This window comes from Lineus longissimus, chromosome 5 (genome assembly GCF_910592395.1).
Source record: "Lineus longissimus chromosome 5, tnLinLong1.2, whole genome shotgun sequence".
NCBI lineage: Eukaryota > Metazoa > Nemertea > Pilidiophora > Heteronemertea > Lineidae > Lineus > Lineus longissimus.
Window position 1 is genome coordinate 21616819 of NC_088312.1, and position 27945 is coordinate 21644763.

Below are 27945 nucleotides of genomic sequence, written 5' to 3' on the forward strand. Positions count from 1 at the left end.
GGCTATTACACCCTGCTCAATTGTGTGGAACTCATGATGGGGGAAAAACTGCACCAACTCCAAGCATATTGCAACTCATATTCATTTTCTTGTGCCCAGCTAGTTACTTCTGCCAAATTACTGCGAATGTCTACTTCCTTCTGCCTGATGGTCATTGAATACTCACTTTTGCCATTAACCTTTTCTGGAATAAAATTGAAATGACTTCATTCATAGTTCAATCTAGGCCGTAAAGAAGATATTTCTACTAATTTTAAAAAGTCTATAGTCAGGAAGCTACCCCGAAATCCATCCAAGTGTGCCCTATTTGTTCGTTTAAAATGACAATGGCGGAAAAACACGAGATCGAAGGGAGTCGTGGTTGGTGTGAGGTGACAGGGGGCATCCTACACTAACATGCCAGTCCAGTCGCTACAATAAACAACTCGCCTTTTTAGCTCACCTCTTAGCAGAGGTGAGCTTATCCCATACCGTGGCGTCCATCGTCCGTCGTCGTCGTCGTCGTCGTCGTCGTCGTCGTCGTCGTCGTCGTCGTCCGTCGTCGTCCGTCGTCGTCCGTCGTCCGTTAGCAGGGCACGTTTCGTAACTGTTAAAGCTATTGAGTTGAAACTTGGTACACATGTACCCTTATGTAATGACACCTTGGAGACCAAGTTTCGGTCCGATTCGTTTCATGGTTTGGCCACCAGGGGGCCAAACGTTAAAAGTGAAAATATGCAATATCTCCCTTAATAGTAGTCGGGAAATTTTGAAAAAAATATGGTAGGTACTTCTAGCAAAGGTGCATCATATATCCTCCGGGTTTTTGATTTGACCTCCTTTTCAAGGTCACAGAGGTCAAATGGTGTAAATTGGCCGTTAGGATGTAACGATGGCACGTTTCTAAACTGCAATGGCTATTGATACCAAATTTGGTACACATTTACCCCTTAGTCAGGTGATCTTAGGGACCGAAGTTTGGTCCAATATGATTCACCACTTGTCCACCAGGGGGCAAAATCCAAAAACCTTAAAAATGTGATTATTCCTTAACTTCTTGCCCGATTGCCACCAATTTGATATCATGGGTACATCTAACCACCATACAGTATATGTCACACAGTTTTTTAATTTGACCTTCTTGTCAAGGTCACAGAGGTCAAATGGCGTAAATTCGCCGTCAGGCCGTAACTATGGCACGTTTCTTAACTGCAATGACTATTGATCACAAATTAAGTACACATGTACCCCTTGGTCAGGTGATCTTAGGTACCGAAGTTTGGTGCGATCTGATTTGCCGTTTGGCCTCCAGGGAGGGGGCCAAATCCTAATCTCTTCAAAATGCCATTATTCCTAGTAATGACTTGCCCGATTGGCACCAATTTTATATCATAGGTACATCTAATTCTAACAACCATTCAATGTGTCACCCGGGTCTTCTTTGATTTGACCTACTTTTCAAGGTCACAGAGGTCGAATGTATTGTAAATTGGCCATTTTGGGGAAATTGTAATTGCTTGGACCTACATCAAACCTAACACTACATGACACAATACCATGCTCTTTATCCATCTTTCCTCCACATGAGGTGAGCACAATGGCCCTGGCCATTTCATTTAGTCACAGCCACACCCGAAATCCATCCCAGTTTGCCCTATTTGTTCGTTTAAAATGACAATGGCGGAAAAACACGAGATCGAAGGGAGTCGTGGTTGGTGTGAGGTGACAGGGGGCATCCTACACTAACATGCCAGTCCAGTCGCTACAATAAACAACTCGCCTTTTTTAGTCACAGCCACACCCGAAATCCATCCCAGTTTGCTCTATTTGTGCGTTTTAAAAAGACAATGGCGGGGAAAAAACGAGATCCAAGGGGGTCACCGAAATCATCATCGTATGACAAATATGAAATAAGATATAGCTAAGAATAGGACTTTGCGGCCACCTGAAAGACGTTAAAGTAAAGAGGGTCACCCAACAATAGACGCTAAGAATAAAGGGATCGCGCAACAGATTTTCTAAGCTTGGCTTTGAAACTCCAGGTAGTGAAGATATTTTTTATATATTGATATCTTTATTCGACATGTAAATTACATTTACATTTCTTGAAAAATAAATCATTAAGTTTGGTTTTAAACGCTCATTTACGTTCCCGGCCCATTAGCATTTTATTGACACTGCTTGATTTCAGTTAAAAACGTCTGAATTTCAGGTTGACCTTGACCTTTGACCCCGACCTTGACCTTGAATAAATTTCAAAAGGTGACTATCAGGTAGCGACCTAATACATCATAGGAATAGACATTGAAACCAGGTTGATACCACTTCGGAGCGCTCCAATCAGACAAAAACAAGGAGCGCATTCATGTCAAGATATTGCCTTTTGTTATTCATTTCTAAAAAGCTACGGTTTAGACTATATACAGCTTTGCCATTTTGTGGACTGTCTTCCAATTTATCATCGGAGGAAATGAAATATTTCAGTTTCAAGCGATCATCCCAACAAAGCAGTGTAGAATGACTAAAAACGAATGCATTGTTAACGCTTTGGTTCTTGCTCCTTATGATGTTGTGTCTTTCGTTGACGATTGTGACGATGTTGGGATAGTACTGAGTTCATTATTTGGTGGAAGAAATGCTCTTAAAATCAGACGCTCATAACATACTTACCTATCTTTATATTTTTTGTTTTACCTGATGAAAATGAATGATAACATTTCGGTGTATCATAAGATAATTTAAAGTGATACCATGTTTTAAAGCCAACAGCATTTGATCTTAAATAAGCAGAGAAGGCATTCATTAAATACAGATAATTCTGAATAGCTTATTCTCATAAATCATGGACGTGCCAGTTTTTGTATCCAGTGCAGATAAACAAGTGTGCCTTTGTTGTAACTAATGACAGAGAACTGCTAGATAATGTCTTGTAACGATCATACATTCAAGTGCCGTAGGCCTATCGTAATTCGTTATTTTGTGGAAAGAAATCAGTATTACAGCCATCATGGAGATCCATCACTTACCCCAGGCAACTAAATCGTTGTAGCTGGTGACTGAAAATGGTAGGTAATTCCCATTGTTAACTTGGAATCACAACATCATACACGTAGTATTGTTGCAGTGGACAAAGCATAACCTGCACCCGGTTCGGTGCTTTACTTTTCAACCATCAGAAACTCAGTATTTTTATATACGTACATCCTATTGGTTTTTGAAGAGTTCCCTGATTTCTTGCGCTACCAAGTATCAATACTGATTTGATGAGACTTGTGCAGGTATCTTCGTACATCTGGCTTTGTCGTTTACAATCTTGCCATGGCATGTTATAAAAGATACAAGCATGGAATCGTTGCGATGCCCGCCAAAACAATGGGTGATATGAATAAAGACTGGGAAATGGTTTTATCTATAACTCTACGTTCATTACACCAGGCCTTTCTGTACAACATTTGATTGAAAGTATTTGCTATAGACTTTATTCATATCAGCCATTGCCTGAGTGACGTTGTGACCTAGATTTTCCCTGAGGGCTATATGACGAATGAGACACGACCCCTTCTAGTAATAGGAATATACTGTCGATGTCCCAATGTTAGTTTTGTTGACAATGGGAAGTATTTCAGTAAAATATTATGACAACGATATATATATTGGCTAAAGTGGGATTAATTGTTGCATTTCTTGAATGAGAATATGGTAAATGTCATGGTCAATTCAAATCCGGGGAAAACATGAATGGTATGGTTTTCCATTACTGTTTCTTTTCATAGGCATACTTACCCTCGCAATTATTATTTTTCTCTTTTGTTCCACTTGGACATGTGCTTCCAGCTCCAATCTTGGCGAACTCAGACTTGGGTAGGAAGTCCACTAAAGTAGGAAATTTTGATTCTTGAATTCTATTGGCAGCGAAAAGATGACTAGTCATTTAACATAAAATCGACTGTCGTCATCGATATGCTTTGAAACCGCTTGAACTTGGTGACTGTCAATATTCACCTCATAATATGTGCACAACATACCCTCAGGTCAGGAGACCTCGTAAAAATTGGCTGGCAGAGGGACAAGCTTGCGGTCCTTTTTCTGGCAAGTAGCGGCGAAAACGATAACCCTTGCCAATTTCATAAATGTTGCGATATTGACTTCCTTGGTGTAGGTTGAGGAAATGATATTAATGAGTTTTGATTCTTTACAATGAATCACAATATTGTAGTTGACGTGAATGCCAAGGCTGATAAGTTGAGTGGCGAGAAATTTCTCCGTCTGAAAAGCCATCTGAAAAAGTCCTCTGTGCGACATAGCATCGGTCTCTTACTCACCCTGCGTTTGAGTTGTCCCACCTCAAATGTGGAAAAATTTGAATTAAATATCGTATCATTGATTTGCCTAAATGATACCAACATACAGGTACGTATCGCAAACGCCAATATGCCTCCGAATTATAAACAAAAAACTGAAAGTTCGAGCCCTATTAGTATCTCCTCCGATGCGGCAAGTTGATCAGCCGCCAGCTAGTTAAATGAATAGTACATAACTGTATACATATTTTACTTGCCACGCTCCTGTCATATGAAGTATGAGGTTGGTAGTAACGTCTCAGACCCACATTCGGCAGGCTGTTTCACTTGGGGTGACACATGATGAGCAAACTTTACATGTTATCAAGAATTTGTAAAGACTAGTCTTTTCATAGATTTTTGATTCTTGATTTATAGTATCTGTATGAAACGACTCATACTGAAGTACTCAAAACTGCTGGAAACCTGTTGGCCTACAACGACGTTTTCAAATGCATATTGGCATGTGAAATATGACTTACTTTGCTGCGATGTCGAACTGCTGCTACCTTGAACTGGAAAAAAGTCAATCATATTTAATATTATTTGCATTTTCAAACATATAGTTTTAGCGTGGATGACAAACTACGCTCTATTAGAGAGCTCTTGAAAAACCCTCCATAATAGTTTTCGGCTAACACTAGCACGTAAAGATTCAGGACTTTTAAACCTTTTTAAAAGATTTTATGAATTGGATGACTGCCGTTCAATGACTGGCAATGCCCCCGAGTTATGTCGCAGCACTTTTGTCTGATCCAGATGATGAAGATCAGCCCGGCTTGGTCTTTTTCAATTTTAGATCTTCCGCCAAAATACAAACATTATATATCTAAATTGTATTTTTATTCAAAAATCCCAATAATTATGAAGTGTAATCTTACCAGTTTGTGTCGCTGGAAATACAGATTTTCAAATAGAGAAGTATGGTATATCGTCAAAATGGCACTCAGAGAATCGTGTTCACCATGAGCTACATTCATTGTTTTTTTAGTGCTTTCGATCTACAATATAATAGACTGACCGTGGCCATAGATGTCGCCATGAGACTACTCAGCTCTCATTGATGGCTTGTTCTTACATTTTAAGCATCGTATCTACATGTACAATTACCACTGGCCCTCCCAATCTGCTATGAAAATGACCCTCCAGAAAAAAGAAACGATAAGGTAAAAAGAACCAAGACAACCGGCTAAAATACATCCCCTTAAATGAGTCTAGTAGTATATATAGCCGCTTTTGCAGTCGTAGGATATGATTATGATAGTATATCTTACTTTCTTACCTAATATCGATGCCCATTATACAGCTGAATATTTTTGATGCTGCCCAAGATATCAATTAGCATATCAATACTTACATGAACTTGTACTTGCTTCTAACTTAATGCCTATGTTTTTTCCTTGAGCTGATGAAAAAAAACCCGCTATATTTTTTACGTAGATATTTACAAATTGCCATTATTTTTCCTCATAAGAAGGATGTATAATTCAGTGATTGCCGTCGGTTTCTTGATAATTGGTGGGCGCAGGGCTATATGCGCGCGACTTTACCGCAGGATGAGATGCATTGGTCTGCTCTATGACTTGGTATTGGGCAGAACACTTAGCTCGATCCGACGCTCACTCTTGCTGTGCAATATTTTTTTTGTTTAAAAATTATAAGTCTTTTCTTTTAGTTTTTGACTCAGAGAACACAATTATATTGACTTAAAAAATTCCCCAATTGGGAAGAAGGCCTTCTGTGTTTTTTAAAAATAATTTGTACGATATCTGTCTTCGGTCATCTATGCAGAATATTGTCGTTCGAATCTGGTCCCGGATTTTATTCAACACGATCATAGAATGAAATAAATTTTGTAGTTATTTCAGTCGTAGCCTTATGGCAGATTCGACAAAAATAGCCATCAAAAAGCATTAAAAATACATACCCCATGAATTGAATTTACCCACGTCAGTAACTGAAAATGAGAGTAGAAAGTGTTCCAATAAGTCTATTTTGATAATAATGCCCATGATTAAAAAGTAGCTTTCGTGTAACACTTTACCTACTCTTAATTTTATTGCGGCTCTTACTCAAAAAGTAGGTATGGAGAAATTCTAAATAAAATCCCGATAGACCTATATGCAGCTTTTTTCTTAGGTGCGGTTAAAATCTTTTGTAAATTTGGTGTAAATGACAGTTCGAATAGGCTTCAAGCGTGTTTAGCACTAGAAATTGCTTTTTAAGGACTTCTTGGTCGTAATGACGTCATTGCAAGGCTATCCAATCAAATCTCGGTATAGGTTCGTTAAGAATAAAGTGTTGGACATTTTTTCGCGGGGTCTGTGGTCAATCTGTAACCTCATAAATACTTCTGATGTACACTCATCAAAGAAAGTTAAGGACCACTTTTTATATTTAACATATTTTTTTACAGCACATATTAAGGACCAGTAGGACCTGTATGACCTCCAAGACACAGTAATCAATTTCACATGTTGTTTGTTCCAGTTGTTGCATAACTTCTTTCTAAACTTGTCACAACCTGAAAATGGGTGTTTTTGGTGTGTCAGCTGACCATATAAAGTGGTACAAAAGTCCATGCAAGTGCTTTTCCTTGCATTTCCCACCAAGCTCAGGCAGCATTCTGACAAGAGAGATGCCTAGATGCCACTTGAGTGAAGTAGAGGTTGCACGAGCCATAGGGATGCTGGAAGCTGGCTTCAGTCAGCGACGAGTAGCTGAGATGATGGGTGTGTCTCACAGTGTCATCGACACCGGGAGACAGGGCGATACTCAGAGAGACCCCGTACTGGCCGCCCATCAGCAACAACTGCGAGGGATGACCGCTACTTAGTGACTCTGTGTCGTCGCAACCGCTTCAGTAGTGCTCGCAGACTCAATAACCAATTCACTGCTGCAACTGGGGTGACGGTTTCAAATCAAACCATCCGTAACCGACTTCACAGAGCCGACATCCATGCCAGGAGGCCACTGCAATGCATCCCATTAACCCCTGCTCACAGAAGAATCCGTCTCAATTGGGCTCGTGATCATGTGGGATGGAGCCACCAGCAATGGCGCCGTGTTCTGTTCTCAGATGAGAGCAGATTCAGCCTGGACCACAATGATGGACGTGTTAGAGTCTGGAGACAATCTGGAGTCTGGTCCTTAATATGTGCTGTGAAAAAAATATGTTAAAAATAAAAAGTGGTCCTTAACTTTCTTTGATGAGTATATGTATGCCGCCCCTCCGATTTGAACAAAGTCATTATTGGGCCTTACCTTCGCAACTCGTCCCAACTGTTTTTGTAAATCCACTCGGACATGTTTTAACATCATTTCCTCCGGCCTTCTGTATATCTGCCAAAGAGATCACGGGTGGGCCTGAAAATAGAGAAGGTGTTGCGAATAGGTTTATCAACTTGCTTTAGTTTTAGTTTCAAAAGTTCTTTTATTTCTGAACATGCAGAGGAAATTGTACCTGCCGTAGATATTCCAACCAATGCATACAGCATATGCATCCTCAGAACTCTGGCTGACAGAGGACGATGCCAGCTTTATATAATAACTACGGCTTGCAAGGCAGATGAATACTCTGAAACACCTTGAAGATGCCAATGGATGTAAACGAATTGTTCCATTCGATATTTGTGCTTCTGAGTACACCACATTATTTGTTATTTAGGAAGATTGCAGCTGAATATAACTTTTAAATGGCACTTTTGAATGCGTTTTCAGAATCGAGGTCAAAAGAAGTAGTTTTTGGCATCAATGACGTAAACAGTGGTGGATTTTCGCTAATGTTTTGCAGTCGATCCGAAGTGGCGGTTGTGTACATACCGCTTCCACTTATAGTCTGAGTCGCACCATTCGTGGCTGTGATAAGAAGACTTACTCCCATGAGGCCTTGGAAGGCCCACATGGTGAGAAGAGTCATGTTCTAGACCCTGAAAGATGAAACAATGTACTATGTAAATTGTATATATTTTCAATATCTCTAGAGGTAGTATTTGCAGTATTTTCCACCCATTCTTTGTCTCACCATACAAATTACAATTTTCTTTATGATCATGTTTGAGAGAGGTTGTCATTGCCCTTCCTGCGCACTTTATTTTTATTTGGTTTTGTGAATGCAATTGAGCATTAACTATGCTTTCAAAAGGGTTCCATGGTCTAATGATAATTTATGGCAAACCTGAAACATCGTCACCAATTAATATACGGTATTGTTAATGTGAAAGTTAATTCTAAATCTAAGTTGTCTAAGATGTTGGGTGTGGTATTTTGCAGAGCCAAAAGAAATCAGAATATTTTTTCTTTGGTCAAAGCCTAAATAAGAGGAAATCTTTTCGTCATGAATTTCTTCCATAGACGCTCAAGTGTATGCTGTTCTTTAAGACAATCTGTTCCGCATCTACGACAAGCCGTTGATAAAAAATGCAAAAACTTACCCAGATTAGATATACCCTCTTTTTTTGTTGGTTTCCCCGAGAGATTAAAAATAGAACTGCGCGCTCTGGAACCAAACCTGGCGCAATGGCCAAACCTACTTGCCAAACCCTAATAAAATAATAGGAAACTTCTGGGACCAATTGAAATAGATGAAAGGTAGGATAGACCACTTAAACATGGTTTCAAATATTCAATAGAATTTAAAAACATTCCTGTGTTAAGGTGCATTGTTTCTGAATAATGTCGAAGTTGACCTAAGACATTGAGCCATCGGCGTTTTTTCGACACTATCGTGCGATAATACAGATATATGCAACCCTTTTGGTTAAAAAATCAAAAACTTTGAAATCAGTTTCGAATTCGTTAGCCTTAAAGCGATGCCCTCCAAAACGGCAGGTGGCTGTAAAGTTTTAATTGGCATTTCAAAATGACAACTCAACAAGGACGATTGCCGTTTTAGATTGATGATTTGATTCATATGACTCGCACGTCGATGGCCAAATTAAACTGACGAGTTGCTCTGGATCGATGGGGTGTACTGCGCATCGGCTTGAGCTCGATAGGCCTAGGAAGGAGAGAATGATGGTCTTGCGTTCTGGGTTGTGAATGTACTGTTGGATTATGAGAAGATTAAAAGAAAAATCTCTCAGATACTAGAAGTAGACATGGTACTATACCAGTACACTAATTACAGCATAATTTCATATTTATCGCACGCTTCAGCTTTGATATAACATGTATGATAGCAACCAAAATCATTTTTTTACTCTGAATTGTAAAGATGACACCACAGTTCGCACTTTAATACGTTTTCTATAAAGCGCATATCGCCCTCCTCGAGCTATTTACTCTATGACTTAGTTGGGGTTCGAGCTTTTGATAAATATGTTTACGTTTTCGGAGAGTGTACGTTTATTTCCTGGCCTCGACTATTCAGAATTATATAGTAAATAGGTCATCACCTACATAAAGAAAGTACTTTAAAAATTACACAATATGGTATTATGATGACTCCTCGTGATATGTCAAGTTTTTTTTATGTGCGTGAATTGATAATATATTGGCCTACTTAAAATGTTAGTAAACTACATGTGCTTGCAAGGAAAAACATTGTAGGCTATGATATCGTCCACTCGGCAAGATGGCGGAACCTATTTCCTTCGACATTAAGCCATGCAGCGCGGCTCTGACTCAGAGCCACTTCATAATTGACGACCAGCCTCCAATATGTTCAGCGACAATGGCCGGACTTTTCGTGCGCACTTGCAAGAAATACGGCAACAAAGATGCTTTAGTTTTCCGCCATCCTGACTCGGACAGATTGAGTGTGACATTCACAGAGTTGTTGAACGGGGCAGAAGCGGTGGCTGACGTGTTGATGGCATCTGGCGTCGAAGTAGGAGATACGGTAGGAATAATCGGGCCGAACTGCCCCGAGTGGGTGATGGCTGAGTATGGTGTGTGTCTAACTGGTGGAGTTGGTGTCCGCCTCTTTTCTGCTTCCAAATCTGTCGATGATCTGCGGTTCGTTACCTCCAAGGCTGATTGCAAAGGGATCCTGTTTCACCCAGGTCGCGATGGAGAATTTCAGGAATTGATCGAATCCTTCTTATCCGGCGTCAACGCCTTAGATTTTGTATTTTCACTGACTGATCTTAATAGGAAGTTTAAGTGCTTGGATGTCATGCATTTGGCATTAACAGATTCCGAAAGTTACCAAAAGAAGAAACTCGAGGAACGCCTGAAAAAAATTGCGGCGACGGACATTGTTTCAATATACCTTACATCAGGTAGTACCGGCTTCCCAAAGCTTGTTGCTTTGAACAGTGTAAACATTTTGAATCAGTGTCCCGGACAGTTAGCTAGATATGGATTGAAGGGCGATGACATACTTCTCACTGATCGACCCTTCTCTCATGTCGGGTCCTTCTCCCACTTCACGGTCTGCCCGGGGCTGACCAGGATTATCATCGACCCTAACGTCAGCATGAACCCAAACAACGCAGAATACGTCTTCAGAGTCATTGAAGAGGAGAAGCCAACGTCGGCGCTGCTGTTTTTATATCTCTTGCACAAGTATCTCGAAATTAAAGAAACTGCCAAGTACAACTTGAAAACTTTGAAATTGATCATGACGGGAGGCCAGCCTACACCAAGAGATGTCATAGACCGGGTACTGCAATATGTTCCAGTCCAACATCTGTATGGGTCTACGGAACTGTCCGGTGGCGCAATTATTGCCAGTTTGCCGACTGATGATTTGGATGTGCAGCGAAACAACACGGGGTATCCGATGCCCCTGACTGAGATGAAAATCGTAGATGAAGCGGGTGAAGTGTGTCCAACTGGAGACCACGGGGAGCTCTACGTCAAGACACCACTAGCGCTGGTATGTATGCACATGCTGTATGGTATATTTGAAATAGATGTACACACTAACAATCATAAACTTAATACAAGTCGTGTATTTCAAAGAGTTTAACAACCAAACGTTTTCACCCCTTGGTTTATGGCTTCACATAAAACCGGTCGATTACCTGTTATCATCTCCTGTCACGAAGTCAAAGGACTGACCTCTTGTCTGATCCCGAGGACAACAGAGCCATTCAAAAGGAAGCGTGCTCCAAATATACTTTCACCATTGTCTACTCTACGCCTCGCCAAGAATTTACACCTGACTGTCATCTTTTTTCCTAGGTTTGCTACTGGAAGGACGAGGAGAAGACCAATTCTGTCAAAACGAAAGATGGTTGGTACAAAACAGGTGACGTCGCTATAATGAACGAACACGGTTATGTCAAAATATTGGGGAGGAAGGATGACGCCATTCAAAGGGCAGCGATTAAGATATTCCCGGCGGTAGTAGAAAAGCATCTGCTTCAGCTCGAGGAGATAGACAAGGTATAGACTGTTTTCTGATTAACGCATGTCCTATATTATACTCTTGTTTTACATTTCTTCATTTCAAGACGCTCTCTAGCATCTCTACACAATTTGAAGTTTTCCAATTCAATTACAAATTTCTCATATTTGACGAACGGCGTAGACCTTTAACATGTTTAAGCATCATTGTTCTTTTCTCTGAACCGAAACGTGCCTGGTCTATTTTGTCACCTTGTTAGCAATGGCAAATTATGTTCTCTTACCAATGATGCTTTCTATTTTTGTTTCAGGCCGTGGTAGTAGGAGTGCCAGATGAGGCCTACGGTGAAGAGTTGTGTGCCTGCATCATACCCAAACAAGTCAGTCCTCAGCAAACTCTAGATGAGATCAAACAACTTAAGAGAAAGGTCAGAGAGTGTAGCGCTGGTTACTTGTATGATGTTAACTACGTCCTGGTCTGGGACAGCCTGCCGTTGAACGCCAATCAGAAGCTTGATCGGAAGCGTGTGAAAGAGATGGCGGCAGAACAAGTGCACCTTGGTATTTGAGAATGAAATGTTTTGTTGAAACAAATTGGAGATGTTTTCCTGTTGTACATAGCTAAGAAGCTGGTTACTCAAGTACATACGTATGTCAGATGTTGTTGTTTTGCAAGCAGTCTTCATGTTTGTAACCCTTACTGAGAGATTTTCGATGTTTTATAGAGCATTTCACGACATCTCCGCAATCATTTTATTCAATTTTCAATTTCAATTTCAATTTCAAAAAACCTAAAACATAAAATTATATACATAGTAAAACAACAGTGATGAAAATACAAATAAAACATATGGTCGAAATAACAGTAAAACTAGGTGCCCAAAAGGGAGCGCCAAAGGGTCAATTAAGACCCATTCACGGGACCCCTAAAAGAGTACAATAATTTTAATAAAACATGTAAAAGCATTCTTTTAATAGCGGCAAAAAGGACACCTGCAACGCCCAACGCCCAAAAAGATATATATTTTGAAGTGTCCAAATCGATTTTACCGATAAAGCAATTGTGCAAAAAATTGAGGTCAGCCATCTCCCGCCTGTAAGACAAAGGTAACATAGACATAACAGAGAGCCTCTCTTTGTAACTTAGTTCTCCACCTCACATATGCCTTGTGGCTCTGCGTTGAACCCTTTCTAGCTTGACCAAGTTTTCCCTCGTGATATGATCCCAAGAAACGGAAATATTCCAATTTTGACCTGACAAGGGATTCAAATAACAGACGCATTAATTTCGGGCTCCTTTTCCTATCAAACACACGCTTAATCGTTGCCCAAGTCTGATTTGCCTTTTTAACAGTCAGATTTATATGAGAATTGAAATTCAAATCGCTACTGACCACGACACCTAGGTCCCGAACGTTGTCGACCTTGGTTAAAGCACGACCATGAATACTATAATAGTATACTGTAGGGTTAAGCTTCCTGGTGATACTCATACATTGACATTTAATTGCATTTAAGCACATCCCCCACGTTTTACACCAACGGGCTACATTTTCAAGATCATCTTGTAGTGCCAGACAATCCTCCAACGACTTAATCAACCTACACATGTTTGAGTCATCTGCAAATAGAGACATAGTTGTATTCTGGCCCATAACTTCAGGGAGGTCGTTCACATACAATAAAAAAAGTAGTGGCCCTAGAATCGAGCCCTGAGGGACACCCGAGGTTACATCTTTAACCGTGGAAACTTCGCCATTTATGCACACTCTTTGCTTCCTGTCAGTTAGATAACATTTGAACCATTTTAACAGCCTACCATTGATACCAAAACTCTGTAACTTATGGACTAGCAGATGATGCGGGACTCTATCAAAAGCTTTACTGAAATCGAGATAGATTGCATCAACTTGATCCCCTTTATCTAAGTCGGCACCAATATCATGCAATACTTGAACAAGCTTAGTACTGGTTGAACGCTTTGACCGAAAACCATGATGAGCATCATTTAATTTCAGTTGAACCTCGTTGGTCAATTTTGTATGAATCAGCCTCTCCATGACCTTTGAGATAATGCATAACAAAGACACTGGTCGATAATTATCAACCTTACCCTTATCCTCTTTCTTATACACAGGCGTAACATTAGCCATTCAAAGATTGAACAATCCTGTCTTGACTCCAAATATTTGCGTTGTCGTTTGCCTAAAGATGGTAGTACCTGCTCCGTAATGACGTCACGTGTCGTCATTAGAAAACCAGTGCTACCAACTTTTATTGACAAAATGACTTGTATACCGTTTTACTTCATTGAAAAACGTTTGTGTACATATTAGTCGTATATTAATTTTTGTGGATCAGATCGCAGCCTAAAAAGTTAGCAGAAATTTGTTTGCTAAAAAATGTCAATTGTTAAAAGCTCCCTTGTTGGTCAACTCATTGGCAGGCATTAGCATTCACCAATCAAGAAACTTTTTACAAACTTGGTGAAACATTTGAATACGATGATGTTAGCTGAATTAATAACAGTTTGGACTCCCTAGGTTGCGGTTGAGGTCTTCATTACATGACTAAAGTCAAACAACTCTGTTGACGTGGTTGATGTTGTAAAATAATGCGTGTAAATAAACATGATAAATAGTTTGTATTCCTGTCATGGTTTATTCCTTTTTTTATTAATCAATCCCTTGCACAGCATTTATATTTTGCCAGCGTATCGGACAGTAAGGGGACCCTCTGACTTAGGAGTTTTCGATCGCCAAGCATAAAATCTTAGCCCCGCCGACAGAACAAACTCCTGCACTCAGCCCGATAGAAATCTAATGATAAAGCGTATATTAGATAATTAGCACTGAAGTTTGTGTAATGAAACACAAAAGTGAAATCCGTTAAATTATTTATCATTATCTGCTGTTCCTGGTCCACGTTATCCCACCCCGATGTATTAAAATAAGTCTGGATCGACGCGAACACACAAAAAGGCGAAACAGTTACAATGTACAAGCATGACACGAAGAGTAAATTCCTGACTATCTTTCGCTCGTTCACTTTGGATTTCTCAGGTTGACCAGTCTTGGAACCCAGAGCCTTCTTCTGGTGGAGAAGACCACAGACTAGAAGTCCGTTTAGAGCGAACAATACTACTATAGGCAATGCTAAGTAGACTCCTATATAGGCTGCCAACAGAAACCCCAACTCTATTGATGATTGTGGAATTGGTGCGCAGACAATGTTCCCTGGGACTAGTTTAAACGGCGGTATGCACGCCATCGCGACAACAACAGACAAGACACTAACCAGGATGAGCGCTTTTCGTCGTCTTCGCGTTGTGACCAAGACTGCCACCTTTAGTGGAAACCAGATTGCAATGCATCGCTCGATGCAGAACACTATGAGAGTCCATGTTGACATACAGCCACAGGCTACAACCAAAACATTTCGAATTTTGCAGTGGACGTCATCGACGCCCTCGGGGACAGATAGCGCCCCATTCGAAAACACTGGTGCCGCTTGCACGAGCCATGAGCTTACTCCAATACAGATATTGATTAGGTCATACACGGCAATCGGCGCGAGGTATGTTGAAGTCACAGCATTTCGATGCCGAAGTCGAACAAATACAATAATCGATAGGATATTTCCAAATATTCCTGAAAGCAGGATGATCATTGTGATGTAGACACCGAAAAAGTTGATGAACTGTTGCAGAACGATTAAATAACGCGCCTGCGGTGTTGGTGTAAAGGTGGTTACTTTGGGAAGAAATTCTATTTGGGCGTTAGATACTGTCTGTGAGTCTAAAGAAACAAAGTATTGTGCTGATCCGTTTAAAAATTGATCATCGGACATTGTCACAATAACTGCGTTCAAAACCTCCATTTTAAGGCCTTAATTTTTCAAGAATGAATGAGACTACTTAATCTTTTTAGTATTAGAAAAACGTTAAAGCTGGAAGTGTCCGGCCCACCAGGTGAACTATCTTGTAATTCCAAATTTTCAACAGCGTAACACTTTTTCGTTGATGTCCAAACTCCGATTCTTTGTGGCAAATTTCGTGTTGCTGGAATTTTAAGTCCTTGTCAAGTACATGCCGGCTTATCACTGGAATTACATCTCCATAAATCTGCTGAGAGACTAAATTACACAGTACTCCGTGTAGGTCTCGGTGGGTCCAAGATCATTTTCGAACTTATAGACGACAGTGTCTTGCAAATAACACAATCGTGAATTGATAGCACAAACGAAACGGCTTATAGCCTTCTTTGGAATGACTTTCCACCGATTCCAAAAGGGGCTTTTGGAAGGAATGCAACTACAAGATACATGGAGAGGCACACGGTGATCGCATCACAATCTCCAAAATGGTAAAAATCTCTCCTTTGGTCCAAATGCTTTAGTACTGAAATCAGCTTTGGTAAATGCTTCCATTTAACGACTAGGACCACACGCCGTTTGTTGTCGTGTCCGAACATTTTGTCCTGTTTCTATCTGCCTCGACCAGCACATACAAAATAAAGAGTTGGGCGATAAACAAGAGTAACCTTATGGTCTTTGTCTCCTATACCGTATCTTTGATCAGCTACCCCGAGCAGGACATGCAGAAAAAATGGCTGAATGATATATTTGAGGAGCCGAAGTTGTAGCGAAAACGATTCAAACATCATTTTGTTCCCTTTGTTATACTGGTGATCTAGGACATTGTATCAAACTGGCATTCATCAAGACCTCGTTGGTGGAATAGTGTCTCAGTGTTGTCTGACTACTCGGTGAATATTGACCTGTAAAACATGTTCATATTTCTTTTCAAGAGTGCGAAACCCGAGACACAAAATCGAAATCGATAAAACAACATTTTCGTACACATTCGAGTCGCACAAAAAAGTGTCAAGTAAAGTGTATGTTCATATTTCTTTTCATAAGTGCGAATATCGAGACAGTTTGTAACACGACATCCGAACTTGGCACCACAAACATGTGGTTTATATTGGTCGTCTCTGGATATGAGAGTGCGAAACCCGAGACTCATCGAAATCGGAAAAACAACATTTTCGTACACATTCGAGTCGCACAAAAAAGTGTCAGGTAAAGTGTATGTTCATATTTCTTTTCATAAGTGCGAATATCGAGACAGTTTGTAACACGACATCCGAACTTGGCACCACAAACATGTGGTTTATATTGGTCGTCTCTGGATATGATTGGTAGCCAAAGTTATCGGCCGTTGCCTAGGTTACATCATGAGTACTAGTTCCAGTGTTTACAAACACGATCCATTAATGAAACTTGTTGAAATCTTTATATCCGGACTCAAACTCTCCAACCCGTTTATATTGGACGTGTTATGGGACTAATAATCAGATATTAGAACAAAAACTGCACACAGGTAACTTAGCGAAAATAGAACTCCCTTGAATACAGGGTGGATTAATAAAAAGGTAATCCTGAAACAAACAGCTTTATGTGATAAGTAGTAATGCTGTGGATATTTCATTGCATGTATGATAAAGTAGGAGGTAGGTTCTTTCCATTGATGTCTACATAGCACCCATGCACCCACGGATGACTGAACACCATAGTCTTGAAAATGACATGCAGAAATCCAACTTTTCCAAGTCACCTGTTCCATTCTTTCATGTTGTGTTATGCAGGCGTATCCCTGGTGCATTTTGAGTACGTACATGATTTGAATGTGAAAGAAGAGTGTCGTACCAGATTATCAATTTATTAGGCGCCAACACCTTCAACATGACCGACTCCACCTCTAGTGAACAGATTTCACAACGACGTCGCATGTCTTGAATTACTCTTCTAACCAGAGCCGGTGTAACATCTGTAGTTGTTCCCCATTTTTCAGTGTTTCCAAACAATAGGCAGCTAGAGAGACCATGACTTTTCAATAGGGGGGATACACAGAAAAACTCGTCAATCTATTTTTGAGCGTTCCCAAACAATGAGGGGAAACACTCAAAAACAGAAACACTCAAAAACATTGTTTCCCATGTGTTAGTGTTTCTAAACAATAGGCAGCTAGAGAGACCATGACTTTTCAATTGGGGGAAACACAGAAAAACTTGTTAATCTATCTTTTAGCGTTCCCAAACAATGAGGGGAAACACTCAAAAATAGAAACACTCAAAAACATTACACGGGTCCTCATGAAGAATTCAGCAGGAGGTTGCCATTCTTTGTGAGGACCCAGCCTTGGTTTAAAGAGCAATTAAATACATGTAATGTCGTTTTGAACTCTCTTTCCAAAGTTGAAGGTGTTGGCACTTAATAAACGGATAATCTGGTAGGACAAAGGGATACGCCTGCAAAACACATGGAACAGGTGACTTGGAAAAATTAGATTTCTGCATGTCATTTTCAAGACAATGCTGTGCAGTCATCCGTGGACGCATGGGTGATATGACGACATCAATTGAAAGGGACTAGCTCCTACTTTACCAAACATGCAATGAAATATCCACAGCATTAATACTTATCACATAAAAACTGTTTGTTTCAGGATTACCTTTTTAGTGATCCACCTTGTATTTGACTGTTTACATAATCCACAAAAAGGGCTCGGCCAGTGACAACCCTTAACCTTCGTGTCACAGCATTCTGCCAACAAGTAGATCTTGGTATATAAGGAAAATAGGCTGGAAGTCAACACGCATGTTGGCCATCAACGTCATGCATAAAGGAATTGCATTGTCAGTATCGTGTTATACGAAGTCCTTTTTGAACTGAGCTCCTTCCTTCCCCAAACCTGAATTAGATTAACTATTTCCAGTAGTAACTAAGAAATATAACTAGCTGGTTTCTTGCAAGCCGACCGAAGAAGAAATATTGCCAAACTCTTGTACAGCATAAATTGTTCATTCCTGGCCTCTCAACAAATCGATGTTGAGGATAGTTGTTCTACGGCGACCCTCATTCTCTCAAGTCATTCTCCGTACTGAGTCGTTTACTATTATCCCAATTCCCACTGAGCGCTACTACCCCACGCTGCCAGTGATGCTTTCTTCTATATAATGAAGCAACACTTAAATGCAGACGGAGGAGTCCTTCAAAAGGGAAATATATTCTGCTCAAAGAGGCCACGCCCCGTTGCAATAAAACAGTGACACGTCTTGGTAGTCTATTCACGTCATCACAAAAGACTGATCAATTAATGAAATTTTTAATAGAAAACATCACCTCATTAACGGGTTATAAAAGGTCACTTCAGCACGATCATGTTACCTATTTGGATAGTGATTCCATGACCAGCATAACAAAGGGTACTTAGACATGTCAGAGCAATGAATGATGGAGAGAAAAAAGTTTCGCGTTACATGGAAAATTGTCTGATCTCGTCTGCCATGACTGATTATTATCAGTTACTGGGCAGAGGCACCAAAAACAGTAATTAACAAATTTATCATTTGATTGTCTGAAACATTATCCTTAGAAGAGGCAGTACGTAGATGTTGGCCTTAATGATACCATATGTTGTTTAAATTTCCAACACTTTATCAATAACCGATCAATTGGTAGGAATTAAATTAGGATTTTTCTCAAAGCAAAAAATAGAAAGGAAATTTGACTTTGTCTTCGCTGGGTTGCGTTCACCTCCATTGTCAAGCTGCTCTTTGTCATTAGCAGAAATTTACGGTTTCCTTTGTTGCGGAGAACTACGCCATTACAAGCTTGTCAAGATAATGACTACTCTCTTAAAATACCGTGCGTAAAAGATATAGGACAAAGGAGTATACGCATCGTATGCAGATTTGTTCCAGTTGTTGTGGTCATCAATACCTCACTTATTTACATGACACATACTTATCAGGCGGAGATAAAGTCGGAGAACTGTCTACCTATAAGATAAGAAGTTTTATTGCGATTCGAAAAATCTTCGAAAAAAAATGGACGATTTTAATTTCGGTCACTGATGTATTTTTCTTGCGTCAGTTTTTTCCAAATAAAAGAATGTGTTTTTTGGTGGATCCTGGTATTTGCGAAAATCATAGTAATAACACAGGCACAATAATTTGGTAGTTCACAGTTCTAGTTTGCACCTGACTCGTGTGCTAACATCTAAAATTTTGACAATGAAATTTGAGATCGTTACCTGAGTGTGTAATCAATCAGCCCTCCACCATATTGGGTGAGTTTCCTTTGTTTTGCGAGAAATATGCCAATACATTCATGTCATGATAATGACTACTGTGGTAAATTAGTAAAGTAATGAGTAGTTAGGCAGCCATGTAATGTACATACAGCCATGTTTTTTATTCGCATCAAATTTCCCTCCGTCAGTCTAGAATTAAGCTGTATGGGGATGGTTTGACGATAGAAGTTACGGGCACTATCATGCTTATTGTGGCCTCTTAGATACAGGTGAATAAACATATCTGACAAAAAAAAGTCAAAGAGGGCTTTGTAGAAGAGGCAGGTGCGGCTGACGAAACGGCGTTGCTGGAGGCCCGGCCATCCTAGTTCTTCTTTCATTGATGTGACGCTGGCTTCTCGTCGATGGTTCCCTGTCACGAATCTGGTTGCTTTTGATTGCACAGCTTGGTGATCGGTTTTTGTTCGGAATCAAATTGTGAAAAGAAGGTTTGTATTAAATGTATTGATTGATGGCGGCCACGGGTACAGTGGACTAGTTCTTCAAATACAAGAAACCGTTGTATTTGCATAGCTGGTGCATCCTTTCTGCAACTGGGCCTTGCAGCAGGAGTGCGCGACCAGGTAACGAGACACAAATACTCCCTCTCGTTTGTCCACCATGTAGAGCAGTTGATAAATGTATTATGCGCAGAGTGACTCATTATGGGCCCCAGACCAACAGTCTGGGGACCATATTGAGATTGCTGGAAGTTCTGCATTCTTCTATCTGTTCACCCACAAACATTATTGTGAGTGTTCTCTAAAACACCTAAATAAACCAAAAATCTTTCTTCCGTATACCACCAAACATAACCCCATAACCATTCAACGTCACCAAAGACTTTTCGAAATTTGGATAATTTTGATGACTTTGAAGCGTTTTTATGCGCCGATTTTTCTGATTTGCTTTCAAATCTCCGGCACGACACGTACATTAGCATATCAGCGCCGCCCCGTAATGGTGACGTCATATCCTCATGCATCATGGCGGCGGTATCTCTTTGCCGAAGTGGGGGATCCCCCGAAGTGGCGAGCTGTCGAGTATTTTGAACAAAGAACGACGGTTGAATGTAGGAATAAAATAAAGGAATAGCCTTAAATGCTTATCGATGATCCATCCTGCCCATCTGAAAAGGTTAGGGTGTTGTTTAAATGTTATTGAGCGTGTGATTTTGAGAAAGCGCGAGCGTGTTTGTCCGGAAATAGATCATCCGCGAAACGGAATAGACTTCAATCCTCCATACGTGTACTGTGTGGCCCGTGGGGGCTATCAAATTTGCTGACAAGCAAATTTCAAATTTCTAGTTTTTAGCTCACCTCTTAGCAGAGGTGAGCTTATCCCATACCGTGGCGTCCGTCGTCCGTCGTCGTCGTCATCGTCGTCGTCGTCGTCGTCGTCGTCGTCGTCCGTCGTCGTCCGTCGTCCGTTAGCAGGGCACGTTTCGTAACTGTTAGAGCTATTGAGTTGAAACTTGGTACACATGTACCCTTATGTAATGTCACCTTGGAGACTAAGTTTCAATCCGATTCGTTTCATGGTTTGGCCACCAGGGGGCCAAACGTTAAAAGTGAAAATATGCAATATCTCCCTTAATAGTAGTCGGGAAATTTTGAAAAAAATATGGTAGGTACTTCTAGCAAAGGTGCATCATATATCCTCCGGGTTTTTGATTTGACCTCCTTTTCAAGGTCACAGAGGTCAAATGGTGTAAATTGGCCGTTAGGATGTAACGATGGCACGTTTCTAAACTGCAATGACTATTGATACCAAATTTGGTACACATTTACCCCTTAGTCAGGTGATCTCAGGGACCAAAGTTTGGTCAAATATAATTCACCACTTGACCACCAGGGGGCAAAATCCAAAAACCTTAAAAATGTGATTATTCCTTAACTTCTTGCCCGATTGCCACCAATATGATATCATGGGTACATCCAACCACCATACAGTATATGTCACACAGGTTTTTAATTTGACCTTCTTGTCAAGGTCACAGAGGTCAAATGGCATAAATTCGCCGTCAGGCCGTAACTATGGCACGTTTCTTAACTGCAATGACTATTGATCACAAATTAAGTACACATGTACCCCTTGGTCAGGTGATCTCAGGTACCGAAGTTTGGTGCGATCTGATTTGCCGTTTGGCCTCCAGGGAGGGGGCCAAATCCTAAATTCTTCAAAATGCCATTATACCTAGTAATGACTTGCCCGATCTAATTCTAACAACCATGTGTCACCCGGGTCTTCTTTGATTTGACCTACTTTTCAAGGTCACATAGGTCGAATGTACTGTAAATTGGCCATTTTGGGGAAATTGTAATTGCTTGGACCTACATCAAACCTAACACTACATGACACAATACCATGCTCTTTATCCATCTTTCCTCCACATGAGGTGAGCACAATGGCCCTGGCCATTTCATTAACTGTAACTATACAATAATCATGTTCTTGTTATAAAGCCTGTGACTTCACACATGCACATGTTCATGCACGCTATTAACTCATTGTTTATTGTACTTCGTACGAAATAAATAAATAAATAAAGAAGGGATGAATAAGCCAAATAGAGGTAATTGACACTTTAATTAGTTTCCTTTTTTTGAAACAAATAAACAGATACTCCGTGACAGAAAAAGGAATGATTGAAGTATGGAGAGTAAAATACTCATAATGATGATATAAAATGATAATAATAATATCACGGAGTTATATAGCTCTCCTCAGCAATGAAACTGTTAAAGCGCTGTGGGATATCACAATCACCGAAATCAATCAGGGGTTTCAAGGAGCAACAAGAAGGCGCTCACTTGCTCTCGACCAGTAGGGGAACTAAGCAGTGACTCGGCCGGGAGTCGGACCCACGACCTCCTGATCATGAGGCCGACTCTCTTCCTTCGCTCTACTGCTGCCCCTGTACAGGGTGGTCCAGAAAAACACAATCGGATACTTCCACTACCAGGGGGTTAAAACCATTGACACAAGGGGATGGGGAATCTTTTTAGAACAAGATTGATAGCACAATCGACCGATTCTCTTCAGCAGATTTTGTGAAGCCAGATTGGAGTTCCTTGGTCAGGTTTAATGCAGAAAAACAGAACGCTTCTGTTGTAGGTTACAAACATCTCGGTGGTGTGCTGCGACCACGCCACCATTACTCAGTTGCAAATGGTCACTCGGAACCTTGTCGACATTATCTCTTTTCAGTAGTATGACCTAACATTTAATCCACCTACTTACTAAGTTGAATTTACCGACACAGTTCGATTTTTCCTAAGCGCGAATGAAGCCTGTCTGTGCTTCACAAAATAGGCTCGAAAACAAAACTGAACCAAATCGGGCGATCTTGGTATCATTCCCCTCCTAGAAAGATTCCCCATCCACTGATATTAATGGTAGTGGCAGTATCAGGTTGCGTTTTTTCTGGACCACCCTGTATAATACTAAAAAGCTAAAACAATTATAATATCGATCTGAAACCAAAGTCTAACATCGCCCGAGCCAGCTTTTTCAAAAGCAGTTATCTGTTTAAAAAGTAGGAAGTGACTATTTGGCAAGCCCGGCTCACCAAACAGCGCCTTTTTTCTGCCCTAGATGGAGAGCCGAACTCATGCATATTCAACCATCCAGGAGCTCATTATCATTCGTGGCAACACGGTCAGCAGCACTGGAGTTACAGTGAAACGCCTTTAGGAATGCACACTAATGCATTTAACATGCTTATCAGTTAAATCACGTTTATGACTTTTTTGTAAATCCATACAGTCATGTACATGTACATGCTTCTTCATGGATTATTGACCAAAACCCGAGTTTAGTAACAAAAATTAAATCGAGAGCGGGAAGTCGGCCATTGTTAAATATGCGCATATAAATTCGAATATGACGTCACTGCTCTCTGATTGGCCAACATGTTGTTACCTCTCCGGCTCGCCAAAGAGGGTAGTATTTTTGCCCTGTTTGGCAAGCCCGGCTTGTCGAACAGGGTGGCTTTTTAGTGCTGTTTGGCAAGCGGCTCTCCAAACAGGACAAAAAAAGATGCCTGTTCGGCGAGCGGCTTGCCAAATAGACCCGGCCTAAAAAGTATAAGGCATAGTTTAGTATTTTGTCGTATTGGAGGAACATAGAACATCGGGAACATAGAAAAACGAAGTAATGACCAAGTTAAAAAAATCAACTTTCGAAATTGATACAGTACGATAGACATAATACTTGCATAATTGTGCCCAAATATGAGTCCATAATGCAACTCTCAAAACACTGTTTATTTCCCTGGGAAGCGTTTCGTAGCTAGGGTATATGCGTTGAATGGCAAGTTCTCTTTCATTTCATCTATCTCCTTCACCTGCAAGACCTTGTTATTCAAAATTAGAGTTTCCTTCATTTTCCCTTTCTGCAATTCACGATGAACGAAAGGAACGTATTTTTCGAAATCTTTGCACTTTGGATTACCATACATACCACATACATCCGTAGCTTTGTAGTGGGTCACCAACATCTTTAGAACATCCCTTGGGGCCTGCAGCATGAGGGGCCCCAAGGGGCGCCTGTGGAGGGGAAATATTTCGTCAATTTTTGACACGTACCAGGTTGGATAATCTGAGCGCCGAATGTGCGTTGCGTTGCGGACGAAAAAGAACATGTCTATGGACGGAGTGTACCACCTACCAACGTCCTCCACATATACTGTCCCAGTTATGTGATCCCGGTCATGGAGCCGGATTTTATGATGTGTGCATTGCCTTGGAACAAAACGCTCCTGTTGGTCTATTTTATCAACAATATCAATTCTATCCTTATACTCTACCATGAGATCCATGTCTTGGTCCCAAGGTATGACATCATGATGACGCCATGACCCCAAAAGTGTCCCAAAAGTCATGAAGTAGGTCCATTTGTGTTTGGTCGCCATTCTGTCAAAATAATCCAATAAACGAAGATAAGTCTGTCTGTATTTTCTTTCATCCATTCTGGAATCTAGGTTTTTACATACTAATGCTGGAACTGAGTGGTTCTTCGATTTGCTACATGGTGGCAACTCATAAAGCCGTGGATACTCGAGCTTGCCTGAAAATAGAATCAATGTAGGTTACGCCAACTCCATGTACTATGTGCAGTACATGCACCTACCCCACCTGAACATTCGCGGTGAGCACTTAGAACCAGTTGAGACAGAAACAAAATATTCTTCTGAAATCCTCATTGCCTCCCCTGAGGTCGAAAAGTATTTCAAAAAATAGATGATGAACTATCATTGAGGTCAACAAGGTCCGCTTTTATCTTTCTTTTTGTCAATCACTTCTGATCCTGAGATTAATACAGAATATAAGGAATGTACGTGACCAGGTATGAAAAATCCCGATAAAATTATTATCAGAATAGGTTCTTAGTTCAGATCTAATTCAGTTTCGTATTCGTAAGTATATTGTCCACGTTCAGTCTTTAGAAGATTCTGGGTTGACAAGAATTTGACAAAAAATGACAAAAATAGTGTAAAGATTGCATTGCATGTACAGTTGATTTAATTTCTTACCTGGCTGTTTCTCTGCCGCCTTTTTTAATGTACCAGTAACTGTACTAGTACTAGTAGCTTTCTCCTCTTGACACACTGTGGTATAGATGTTGTGTCTGTATGAGTGTAGCATGAACAGACTGACTCCAAGAGTCACGATGGTCAGTACCGCAAACTTGGCCAGAAAGCATCTGAAACATTGAATACGAACAACTATACACTGTGCAGTCTTGTGTAGCTTTGTCAGTATTTCATTTCAAATAGTTCATTGTTGGTGGTCATGCTTTGTCCGATTCTGGCAAAGTGAGTAGGCCTTTGTTTAAAAACTTCGAACTTTTCAATTTTCGGGTGAGATACCAGAATTTTATTTCAATCACTGCATTTTCTGTGCGAAAAGTTGCCAGTGCGAGTGTCATTTTCTCCTGAATTAGGCTACATAAACATGACCAGAGGGTTGTTTTCAGTATATAATAGTTTAACGTTTGGGATCCAAAAAATAGAATGTACGGTCCATGTATACTGAATGTGTAAGAGAGAGAACAAACCCATTTCATCTTAAAAATACCAGTTCCTAGGGGGTCAAACTTGTGTTTTCACTGGTGCACATTTTATCTTATTAGCTAGTATTAAGGATATATGCTGCTCATACCATATTTCACACCGCCCTGTCTGCTAATCGATGAAGGGCACAATTTGTTTGGTTCGAATGGACGAAGGGAACCTGAAAGTATAATTACCTTGTTGTTGGACTAGCTGACATCTTAAATCCTGAACCGAGAAGACAAATTGGAATGAAGTTCAGATAACCTGACTAAAATGTGTGCGTCACCACAAAAATGGATCACTTATCACATGCACTATCCGTCACATCCAATTTAGCCGAGCTGCCTGAAAAAGGAAGTGTCAGCAGTGATTTGTCCAATCAATTATCCAAAGGAAAAAGCGGTGGTCCTAAGACGATTAAGCAATTCATGCAAGAAGCATCTTGACCCTCAAACCTTGGATCCACTCCGGACTTCGTTACACCAACCTGTATGAGGGGAGGTAACGGCCCGATTGACTCAGTGTTGGAAAATATGAAATGTGACTCCGTTTTTGAAAACAGCTGCTCCGCTAGTTAGGCACTGTAAACTCTACTAACCAAGAGTTGTTTCGATTTCATGATTGAAAAACGGTCTACATGTCTACGCGTAGGTAATAGGCCAACAATCAATATATCCCGTACCAACGAATTGCAAACTATTGGATAGGCCTACGACAAGAGACAATGAACAGCACAGCCAAACCTTTCTCTTCAACACTTAACAGGTGCCAAGATATAAATGATGGCATGTTACAGAAGTACGGGGAAATGGAGAAATCAATGACTGAAGTTTACCTGTATGCACGAATGTACATGACGTATATCCTGCTATCGAGGCGGCAAAACTTGATTGTGTTGAAGTTCTGATGATGTCCAATATACATTGTATATTTATCTGTAACATGCTCAAACATCTAAACTAGATCAAGACTGCACTTGATAACTATCACTATGTTTTTAACCCAGATATGCAGGAGTTGTCAGCGCTCAACTCGCCTCAGTCGCGTTCTCCATCGTATAGCAATGTAAAGTGAAGTACATCCGTCCATACCCGTCGGCCTAATTTTACCTTGAGAGTGTTTGCTATGTACGATCAGATGACTAAAATGTTAATTGGCTATTCTATAGCTAGACGTGCAACATTTATATGATTCAACTCTTCGATCTGTTGTTTGTGTTTTTTCAAGGTGCGTTTTCTCATGTGTTTGCAGGTTGTGTGGGGCTAGTGAACGCTAAGTGAGCATCTAAACGCACCGGCAACTGGAAGGTGTAATGAGAATCCTTGTTGGTAGAGAGAATAGCCTTCGACCTGCATGAAGATGGATACCAAACTGGTCCTAACCCTGACTTTCAATGATAAGTCAACCCAAATCATCGGGTTTACTCTCTTGTGACTTACATTGTATTATTATATGTGAGGTAAGCTGAGTCTCAGGCACGAGGCTGTAAAAAATGTATTAACAAAAGGAAAAGCCTGATTGTTGCGCCAGGCCTGAAATCAGGACGGAACAAGACAGGGATTTTGCCAGTGACCTTATATATATTATGAAGCTGAAAAGAAAGTTTATATAAACCAAGAGTGTGGTTAAACGCCCATACAGCTGCATCCCATCAAGAGCCATGTCAAGAGGTGAACTCTATTTGCATCGTTTAGTTGGTGTGATCGTTCCACTTGCCTCCATATGCACACATTCCTTTCTTTTCATGCTATTTAGCCTACTTTGTTTTCCTGAATAAATTTTCTTTTTCATACATGCCTGACTAAAGCATACAAAATGCAAGGAGCAGAAAACAAAGCTCGGTGAACATTAAGAAGGAAGCACCTGTGTCTGTAAATTTGCCAAACAAACACAGATGCTGAGGGTGTTATTTGGTTTTCTCCAAAGGCTGAATGCAACAATCGTATACACTTAACAACTGAATAAGAAATCTGATCGCTCGGACAAAACAGTAAGAATGGTGTGTAATGGACGCATTGTATCTCGTAGGGTGTCCAGTTACCTCGTCCTTTGCAGGCTTAAACGTCAGCAAATGTTTATCGTTAAGATGTCATTTGAAGTATATATTACGGATCGCTAGATATTGGATGTTGGTT

At 40.5% G+C, this 27945-nt stretch overlaps 3 protein-coding genes across 11 annotated transcripts; 1 reads left to right on the top strand and 2 right to left on the bottom strand.

Annotated features, from left to right (window-relative positions):
• Nucleotides 1-4547: 4547 nt before the first annotated feature.
• On the bottom strand, nt 4548-8821 carry LOC135488607 (uncharacterized). The gene is made up of 7 exons (XM_064773252.1): nt 8753-8821; nt 8142-8248; nt 7584-7685; nt 6247-6276; nt 5677-5724; nt 4802-4834; nt 4548-4606 (listed from the first exon to the last, which is right to left on the bottom strand). Exons 2-7 carry the CDS (start codon nt 8236-8238, stop codon nt 4548-4550), a joined length of 369 nt encoding a protein of 122 aa, XP_064629322.1. The 5' UTR covers nt 8239-8248; nt 8753-8821.
• Nucleotides 8822-9863: 1042 nt separating this feature from the next.
• On the top strand, nt 9864-14965 carry LOC135487509 (medium-chain acyl-CoA ligase ACSF2, mitochondrial-like). Its single transcript, XM_064771250.1, has 3 exons — nt 9864-11142; nt 11451-11654; nt 11927-14965. Exons 1-3 carry the CDS (start codon nt 9895-9897, stop codon nt 12182-12184), a joined length of 1710 nt encoding a protein of 569 aa, XP_064627320.1. The 5' UTR covers nt 9864-9894; the 3' UTR covers nt 12185-14965.
• A 7357-nt stretch (nt 14966-22322) lies between these two features.
• On the bottom strand, nt 22323-26843 carry LOC135487510 (uncharacterized protein RP688-like). 9 transcript variants are annotated; one of them, XM_064771259.1, is made up of 5 exons: nt 26646-26840; nt 26005-26155; nt 25289-25458; nt 24563-24822; nt 22323-24302 (listed from the first exon to the last, which is right to left on the bottom strand). In XM_064771259.1, the coding sequence occupies exons 2-5, from the start codon at nt 26025-26027 to the stop codon at nt 24204-24206; spliced, it is 552 nt and encodes a 183-aa protein (XP_064627329.1). In that variant the 5' UTR covers nt 26028-26155; nt 26646-26840; the 3' UTR covers nt 22323-24203. The 9 variants fall into 9 exon arrangements, with proteins under 9 accessions (XP_064627329.1, XP_064627327.1, XP_064627325.1 ...); XM_064771257.1 differs by lacking the exon at nt 26005-26155 and adding an exon at nt 25917-25988 and having other exon boundaries at nt 22323-24822; nt 26646-26843; XM_064771255.1 differs by having other exon boundaries at nt 22323-24822; nt 26005-26151.
• Between the last annotated feature and the right edge of the window lie 1102 nt (nt 26844-27945).